The following is a 9,982-nucleotide window of genomic DNA, read 5'->3' on the forward strand; positions in this document are numbered from 1 at the left end:
ACATTTCTGTCACACGCTTGAGGTATTCGGCCAATCATAACGCACTGGATAGCTGGCCAATCACAGCACAACCTCGCTCTTCAGACCGATGAGCTTTGTAAAAATCGACGCGTTTCAGAAAGGCGGGGCATAGAGGAGAAACAATTATGTACAGTATGTGGAAAATAATGTTTTTTTTTAACCTTAAACCGCATAAACACATTTCATTACACCAAATACACAAAATAAAGTTCTTTTTAGCAACATCATATGATCCCTTTAAGTCCTTGCCTAGCAATCCCAATGCTCCAGATAGTAATTAAACATCTAAAATTATTTATATTTGTATGTTTTCTGAGAGGAGTACTTTTTCTCTGCTTTTTGTGCTGACTCTCATCCGAAGCGCGCAATCCTGATAAATATACACAGAATTACAGTATTTAAGTATTCAATCAAACATAATCTGTTATGGCTTAAGTGAACATTTGGGGAACTGTTGTGGAAAAACATCTGATGTGTAACATTATATTAGATCTGTGCATTACAGTAGGTCTTAATATATAGGCCGTCTGTCTCATTAATGTTAATCTAAAGATAAAAGAAAAGAGGGAATGACTTGCTGCTCTTGATTGAACTGCTTTGTAGTTTTAATAATCAATTTATTTGTAATTAACACACTAAAGGGATTTTTACATTTGATAATTTGTTTTTCTTACTCGAATGCTTTTGTTTATATGTAAAATGAAAAGGGTAATGCATTTTTTTTTTCTTATATTTGTTCTATTGTTTTTTTTTGGCATCTGTTCTTAGTCATAATAACAAAAATAAAATAAAAATAGCTATATTGTGATTACTAATGTAGTAATTATCAGAGTTGGATAACGCAGTAATGTAATGCGTTACATTTTAAATGTATGTAATTTTATTACAGTTACTAATTTCAGTAAAATTACCCGTTACTTAAAGGTACAATATGTAAGATTTTCGTAATAAAATATCCCAAAACTACTTGCACAGTGTTATATATTTTATGCAGTTGTGTATTTATGTTATTCCAAAAGTTCCTAAGGATTTGTAAATCCAGAGAAATTCCAATTTTGAATAATGACTTGTCCCTGGTCATTGTCGCATATCCTCAGTTTCCGCTTGTAGAAACTATGGCAACACACAGGCACAAATGCTGCTGTACAGTTAAACTAAATCCATTACGGCTGTCGCGAATAAAATGCAAATCAAATGAAAAGTGTTGACCGCAGCATTAAATTGAGATCTGCTCAGTGTTGCGCCATGATTTTTCATGCGTTTTACAGTGTTGCGCATTATAACCAATCACACACGAGTCTGTTGAGCTTATGAATGCAATGGCCAATCAGAGGCGTTCAGATGAGTTTTTGTTCAGTGCACGGCGCTTTGTGCGCCGGCACGGCTCCAGCGCGGTTGAATCTAATGTTTTGAGGTGAATGTGTGGCAGTCAGGTGTGGATATTTACTGTACTTCGCAATCACAGATTCTAGCCTACCTCTTGGCACAATTTTAAAGAAGTTATTAGTAATTTGTAGTGAATTACTTTTTTTGAGCAACTTAACTAATTATTATTAAGAAAAAAACTGGAGGAAAAATGCAATGTTGTTAGGTGATATTGATTTGGAACGTTCAGAAAACTTTAATTTTGCTGACTCTATCGACTTGAAATGGGTGTAGCTCAGTCATTTTTTGTCATTTTGAAGGTCTTAAAGCTGCAGTCCGTAAGTTTTGCCTCTTTGTCGCCATCTCTGTTTGAAAACCTGCAATTGCAGCTGTTTGCGGAATTATCTTCCTTGCCTGGGTCAGAGTATGTGAGCGGAGTGGAGCGGCAACAATTTCCCCTCCGCGCTCCGAGCATTTAATAATTACTCCGCTCCAGCTCCGCGTTCACCATTTCCCGTTCCCGCTCCACTCCACTCCTCGCTCACTGATATCAAAAACACCGCTCCGCGGCTAAAGTATTTCAGTTTGTTTGAAATATCACATTTCTGTTCATAACATATATTAAAAAATAAAATAACAGGAGAGTTTCAAAGTGGCTTATTGAAACACTAGTGTGCAACCATCAAAATGATACATTTAATTATTCCAGCTGCTGTTAGAAAAGGCTATAAACGATCCGCCACCTGCAGCATCCTCACATGCGATAGCCTAGTAGCCGGGACAACTTCTTTATGTTTATAGACGTGACGTAATGACGCGGCAGCATGCTCGAATTTCCCGCGAAAACCTACCTGTACCACTCAAATTAGAAAACATTATTATAAGCTAACCGTTGTGAATAGGGCTATAGTAAGGCGATTGTTTTGAACACTGGCTGGTTATGTACTTGCTCAAATATTGATTTCGGATCATTTTTAACCAAAAGAAGTTACGGACTGCAGCTTTAAATAAAAGTAACTTATTTTTGAAGATTTGGTCATTGTGACTCATTTTGCCAGAAGAGGTCACAATTTATTGATTCTCCCTAATTCCTCTTTTTCATCTTTTAAATGTTCCTTTCTAAAATAGCCTACTGCTTATATACATTCAGAAAGTCTTCAGAAAGACATTTCACACAGAGATCAGTCAGATAGCTACACAGCATTTGACCACAAGATTATTCTATTTAAATCAATGTGATAAACAAGTTAGGGCAAAAGTAACCTAAAAGTTATCAAAAAGTAGCTTAAAATGTGTAATGAATTACGTTATTAACTACAATTTTTGTCATGTAATTTGGAACCCAGTAACAAAATACTATTTGTAAGTAATCTACCCAGCTCTATACACAAACATATGTTCACTTGCACAGACCGTTTTTAAATTTTTTCCCCTTTGATTTACAGTTATTATGTGTTCTCATTATTTTTGTTTTGATCATTATGTTGTTCTCCTTTCCTGATCTTTGATCTCTTCCTCTGCCTTCGTCATCTCTTAAGTTTCTCAGCTCCACACTTGCTGCGGATAACACTGCCCTGTCGCCATGGAAACCGACAGATAATGAGAGCGAGTGAGGGAGTGTCCTTTCTCCTAGTAAACATAAAAAAGAGAAACAAGAGGAAGACAGAAAGCGAAAGAATCACAGAAAAAGACGCAAAGAGCAAGATGTAGATTAACTCCAAGATGGCGACTATGCATTTTGGATGGTGGCAGATAGATAGATAGATAGATAGATAGAGCTGTTTACTAGTAATTGGGCTTATTATGTGTGATTCCAAAAGTTAAGACAAAAAAGACATTATAAGGAAAAAGGAAGTAATTAGTGAGAATGAAATAAAGTGCCAAAGGTCAGCAATGCGATCAATACCTGTAATGTAGTCTGTCAGTTCGCGCGCGTGCAAAACGCACTTTTGATTTGCAGAATTGCGGCAGAGATGTAATCCCATAGGTTGCCCCTGACAACGGAGCTTGTGCTGTGATTGGTCGGCAGGTTGCGGCGGCAGCAGCAACAGAGAGTGGGGAGTACAGCGGGAGGGGGGGCTTGTCAGAGGAAAGCTCCTCTGGGGGGTCCAGACTCAGCTCCAAGAGCGCTAAAGAGCGAAGAAACAGGAGGAAGAAAAGAAAACAAAGGGAAGAAGAAGAGAAAGCCGATCAGGAAAAGTTCCATAAGTCCGCCTCAGAGGACAGCATTAGACGGCCTGGATTTCGATTCTCCATCGATGCCAACCGACTCTCGTATGAGAAGAAGTGTTCCACTCCCAATCAGGTGACTACTTCCTTTTTGTAGAATTATGGGAAATGTAGTTTGATAAGCCTTTCTTTGTTCATCAGATAATTCTTAGCTTCTCAACTATATTGTTACTGAGGTTAGGTGGGTGGAGTGCTAATCGACTCAAGAAGTGTGATAAGGAGACAGAAAATATTAGCTCATTAAAATGTTCAGTTATGCACTTATACACAGGAGGATTACAGTGCTAAAGGTGGCACAGATGCATTACACAGATGCCTCAGAAGTAATCCAAATGTAAATGTGGTTGAGATATGGTTTCATTTAATTCTAACAAATCTGAATCCACTAGAAATATACTATGGCGTGTGGGTTACGGCATTAAGAGTTATGGCATGTGGATGCACATTAATCTCCAACAGCATTATTCACAATATAGACCAAATCGCATATGCAGTTTTGAAATATAACATAATATGAGCACATGACATAACAAACGTAAACTAGAGAAACAAAATGAATTCATTTTTACACATTTTTGCACCAGCATGCACAATTCAAAACTAAGGGCAGGCATTTTGATGTCATGACAAACACAAACAAATTTAGTTATTACAAATCTAATTAGTACAAACTTAGAAGACCATGTGACGTTTGTGTTCATGTGTTGATGTATTTTGGAGTTTGGGGTAGGACATATTGAAGGGCTTTTTAAATTGCTAATAGCCTTTAGTTTATATCACAGCCATGAACCTTAATTTGCTACTTGCTACTTTTGCTAGTCAGAGGCAGTCTTTTTAGAGACCTTTTGACCCCGCCATACCAATTTTATTAAATTCAACAGGAACAGCATTGTTGATATTGTTGTTAATATTATATATACATATATTTACACACGCATATATAGTAGTCAACATTTGAAGTGGATCAAAAAAGTTCATCAGTTCATCATAAGACAAGAACGCATTTTGGTTTTAGGTTTTAGGACAACTTTGATGAAAGATTTTGATCCACTTCAAATGTTGACTAGTGTGTGTGTGTGTGTATATACATACATACATGCTTACATACATACATTAGATTTAAATTAGATTCATATATGACTATATAAATGTGTCTCTTGCATAGATTATTCAACTTTTCTGTGCAGTACTAGTGTCGTAAAGCAAGTTATTCACCTTCTGAGTTTAGTGATAAATGATTTAATTATTAATCCAGTAATATTAGGACTGGAATAACACATATTGTTCTGTGTGCTGGTTATCGGACACATAAACAGTCAATCAGAATCGTACTTTACATTTTCTCTTTGTTTTTATCTCTTTTTCAGTCTCTTCTCAGCATTCGTGGATCTCTCTTTTCCCCAAGGAGGAACAGTCGCGCTAGTCTGTTCAGTTTTCGCGGTAGAGCGCGAGACTTTGGCTCAGAGAATGATTTTGCAGACGATGAGCACAGCACATTTGAGGATAGCGACAGTCGCCGCGGATCGCTCTTCGTACCTCGTTGTATTGAGAGACGAAGTTCCACTGTCAGTCACTGCAGCCTTGCTCCCAGAATTATGCTCCCAGCCAACGGGAAAATGCACTGCACAGTCGATTGCAATGGAGTGGTCTCCCTGGTGGGCGGGACATCTGTGCCAACATCACCAATCGGACGTTTGTTACCTGAGGTAGAGTAATTGAAATGCATAAGGAAATTAAACCTTGTTATGTTATGTTAACAATAATATGCTCAATCCTCAAGATGTGTTTTTATTCTTTCTAGGGCACAACCACTGAGTCTGAGGCACGTAAAAAACGTTCAGGATCACACCAGCCGTCTGAATATCTGGATGAGACGGTAGCCAGGAAAAGAGCTCTCAGTGTGGCCAGCATTTTGACAAATACTATGGAAGGTCTGAGACACACTGACCTCACACATGCACACAAATGTGTTAAAATCACATACAATAAAACTTTTTGACAATTTTCCATAATGGTTTAATTCTGTTCTCTGTGATTTCTAAGAGAATAAAGAAAATAAAGTAAGATTCTTTCATTTTTAGCCACATTTCGATTTCATTTATTAATTAATTTGGCTTTCTCTGGCAAAGTTTGTGTTATTTACTGATAAAAGTAAATTATCAGTAATTTGTTCAATTGTGTCTTGAGTATTAAATGAGTGACATATCTGTAAAAGGGTTTGTTTTAGATGCAGTCAGTATGTTCATATTATATATTCCATTGTAGATCTAATCATTCAAAAACGTACAATTTCCCTTTGATTAGCTATGAAAATGAAGATCACCCTCACACACTCTCACACTCATCTACTGACCTTTAAAAACTGACTTTAAGTCACATAGTTGCTGACGCTGCTGACATGCCAGTGTAATTATTTCTGAACGCCTCGCATGCACTCTCAACTTAATTTTCAGTCATCACATACACACACAATCTTCCAACAGACAATACAGACATGTGGACTTTTTTTGCAATGCAACCGTAATGTGAAAGCTATTTGAAAGCCATAGTTTTTAACATTTGATGGATCTAAACTGCAAATGATTTCTGTTCACAGAACTTGAGGAATCGCGGCAGAAGTGCCCTCCATGTTGGTACAAGTTTGCCAACAGCTTCCTGATCTGGGACTGCTGTCCAGCCTGGCTGAGGGTGAAGGAGATTGTGAACATGGTGGTGATGGATCCGTTTGTAGACCTGGCCATAACCATCTGCATTGTTCTCAACACACTCTTCATGGCTATGGAGCACTACCCTATGACAGAAAGGTTCAACCATGTGCTGTCAGTTGGGAACCTGGTGAGCTCTCAATGCCAGATTCTCATTATTATAATAGAGTATTTTTTGATTGATTTGATTAATTTAAATCTGCATAAAAACAGTACAACAAATACAAACCTATTAGTTAGTAGTAATTACACTACTAAGTTCAAGCAAACTTTTATGATGCATTAAAATCTTTATTTAAACATTGAGAATGCAGGTTTGACACGTTTTAGTGCACCGTGTAAATGTTCTTATTATCGGTTTTGTGTTGAGATTTTTAGCTCCGTTGGTAGTTGTTAGGATTGTTTAGGTGCTGATTTGTTCCTGTTGCGCTCTGTGCAGGTATTCACAGGAATCTTCACAGCAGAGATGTGTCTGAAGGTAATTGCTCTAGACCCATATTACTACTTCCAAGAAGGCTGGAATATCTTTGACGGCATCATCGTGAGCCTGAGTCTCATGGAACTGGGCCTGGCCAATGTTGAGGGACTTTCTGTGTTGCGGTCCTTTAGATTGGTGAGCAAATCTCTTCTCTTGTACAATGGGGTTCGAAGATTTAAGACCATTAGTGAAAATGCTTATGCTTTGCTTTTTTCTAGTTTAATGCTGTTATTTTCATTATAAATTGTCACGAACATAACAATTTGAGTAAAATTCATGACAACAGCAATTGAGCTTAATGTACTCTACATGCTTGTGCAAGCTTTGGACTGAATGGCTGATACCATTTCAGAAACCCACATTTTCATACATCAAAACATCTCTTTTCTAACATTTCCTGTCTCATTCTCTCTCTTAGTTAAGAGTCTTTAAGCTGGCAAAGTCTTGGCCCACCCTGAACATGCTGATAAAGATTATTGGTAACTCAGTTGGTGCTTTGGGAAATCTAACCCTCGTCCTTGCCATCATCGTCTTCATCTTCGCTGTGGTGGGAATGCAGTTGTTTGGAAGGAACTACCGTGAATGTGTCTGCAAGATCTCAGATGACTGTGAGTTGCCGCGGTGGCACATGGACGATTTCTTCCACTCCTTCCTGATTGTGTTCCGAGTGCTTTGCGGCGAATGGATCGAAACCATGTGGGACTGCATGGAAGTGGCGGGGCAGACAATGTGTCTCATCGTCTTCATGATGGTCATGGTCATTGGGAATCTGGTGGTAAGATCAATCATGCCAGACATCTGGAAGATATGCTTTCTCTTCTACTTTCTTCTTTCTGTCTTCCTTTTTATTCCTCTTATCTACATATTCTTTTGCAATTTTATACTTTCTGCACTGATAGATGGGATTCTGTCAAGTGGGATGTGCTACTGGATTAACATATTTGTTGGTCCTGCAACAACATTCAAATACTTTAAACTGATTAGATTTAGAGTTTAAAGTAAGGGTAGCGTTGAGTTTAAAGTAAGGTGTCCATCTGATTTTAGGTATGTAAAGGTAAAGGTTAGGGGTTAGGACTATGTTTGTTTGACAGGATGTTGATCCAGGAACACTTTCCTACTTTGCAACTTCAGTCATTTGATGTACTTGTTTAGATAGGTTAGACACTTTAGATATTTCAGACACTTGTGGAATAAATGAACCATTATCATTAGTGCACATGTGAATGTGCTGTTCTACATTGGCATCGGTAAGCAAAAATATTTACTTTTGCATGATGCTGCATGTGTGCTCCTCAGCATTAAGCCCAAGACCATGTTGGAGCTTGAAGTAGAATCAGCAAAGCAATTTTTAATTGTTCAGTCGAATCAAAACAGAACGGATCACCCTGTTGTAAGAGTGAATCTCCTATTGTATAATTTCCTAGTGAATTTCCTATTTTCCTCAAAAAATTTTTTTTTTAGAAATTATAATTTGCATAAGGGAAATGAAGCCTATTTTAGAACCATTAAGTGCATTTTCCTTCCATTTTCTCATTACCATGATGCATGGGTTTAGTTTAGGTTTTTTTGGTAGTCATTATTCCTAATGGTGAGTCTATATTTGTGTTACTGTAATACAGTATTTGTACTGTCATTAATAACAAATGAATGCATTTAAATTAAAAAAGTAAAACATTATTTCATCTTAGCACAGTAGTGAGAATCAGTCCTGATTTTTTTTTTTTTTTTTTGATGTACACTACCATTCAATTTTTGGTCTAATATTTTTTAAATTTTTTGAAAGAAGTCACATGCTCCTTCAGAAATCATTCTAATATGCTGATTTGATGAGCAAGTGACATTTCTTATTATTATCAATGTTCAAATAGTTAAAATAGTAGCATATATTTGAAATATGTTGTGATTGTGATACAGTGTATTTTGGGACCCCCTCGAAAACGAGATGGTGCATCTCGATGGTGCATTTACCCATACACATCATAATCATTTCTGAGTCGAATCTGTTCATCTTATCGCCATTTGATCTGGCTGATTCTGAAAGTGTGTGTTGTTGTGTGGCAGGTGTTGAACCTGTTCCTGGCCTTGCTGCTGAGCTCTTTCAGTGCCGATAACCTGGCCGCCACGGATGACGACAGCGAAATGAACAACCTGCAGATCGCCGTGGGCAGAATACAGAAAGGTATCGCACTGGTCAAGTCCACTTTACGCCAGTTCCTCCAAAGCCTCTGCCTGGCCGGCTCCAAACCTCGTGCTCTAGACGAAGAGAAACCCCTTGACGACCTCCACAACGACGGCAAAGAGAACTGCTTGTCCAATCACACTCCGGTGGTCGTTGAGCTCACTAAAGACTATCTGAAGGAGGGCTGCTTCTCCCCTGGTAATGGAGTGGAAGGTCACGTAAAGTATGGAATTGAGGAAGGCGGCTACATGTCGTTCATACACAATCCCAGCCTCACTGTTACAGTACCGATTGCGGTGGGAGAGTCGGACTTTGAAAATCTGAACACGGAAGATTTCAGTAGTGACTCATCTGATGTCGAGGGCAGTAAAGAGGTAAGCCGGTTTTCTATGGCTAAACAGAAATTTCACTGTTAATATGCATGAAAGACAGTTCTGAATTTTTGTGTTTCAGTGTCGGAGAGAGTTGCTATGTAACAAGAGATGCTATGTAAAAAAAAAAGACATTTTTAATGGTTTAATTTATTGTTTTAGGTTTGTTTGTAATTCATCAGGAGTCAATGTCTCTTTCCCTGTAGGGGACAAACAGTTGTGTTGAGTCATATTACCATTGCAACATTCTCTGCTCAGAGCTGCAGCCCATTATGTGTGTGTGTTTTTTTACTGTTCCATGGGCTTCAGGGCAGTTTGCCCCTGTTCATCTGCAGCTAGTTAAGACAAACCTCTGGGCACTGTAGCAGGTAGACTTACTGAGTATACTCATATCAGTACAATATTCTCATAAACACGTATAGCCTTGCACACACACAACCTGTCACACACTCTAATGCGTATTATTTACGACCAACTGAGCAGGCATGGCATCATGCATCCCAGACTATGAATGAGGCTGTTGAGGAAATTGCTAAATTCAGCATCCTTGCCCAGGGTGAAATTGAGTATGCTTAACTATGTGTGTGTGTGTGTGTGTGTGTGTGTGTGTGTGTTTTTTATGTGTTTTTGTCTG

The 9,982-nt window shown here is 38.2% G+C and overlaps 1 protein-coding gene across 2 annotated transcripts in view; it reads left to right on the forward strand.

Annotated features, from left to right (window-relative positions):
* The window catches only part of LOC107706643 (sodium channel protein type 2 subunit alpha-like), a 41,334-nt gene that overhangs the window by 16,014 nt on the left and 15,338 nt on the right, over positions 1–9,982 (forward strand). For both annotated transcript variants that reach the window (XM_016510412.1, XM_016510411.1), the window contains exons 11-17: positions 3,416–3,691; positions 4,983–5,321; positions 5,417–5,546; positions 6,212–6,450; positions 6,760–6,933; positions 7,217–7,573; positions 8,860–9,351. In XM_016510412.1, the coding sequence (XP_016365898.1) occupies positions 3,416–3,691; positions 4,983–5,321; positions 5,417–5,546; positions 6,212–6,450; positions 6,760–6,933; positions 7,217–7,573; positions 8,860–9,351 (2,007 nt within the window). The remainder of the gene's footprint in view (positions 1–3,415; positions 3,692–4,982; positions 5,322–5,416; positions 5,547–6,211; positions 6,451–6,759; positions 6,934–7,216; positions 7,574–8,859; positions 9,352–9,982) is intronic.

Source organism: Sinocyclocheilus rhinocerous, unplaced genomic scaffold (genome assembly GCF_001515625.1).
Source record: "Sinocyclocheilus rhinocerous isolate Xijiao unplaced genomic scaffold, SAMN03320098_v1.1 scaffold1285, whole genome shotgun sequence".
Lineage (NCBI taxonomy): Eukaryota > Metazoa > Chordata > Actinopteri > Cypriniformes > Cyprinidae > Sinocyclocheilus > Sinocyclocheilus rhinocerous.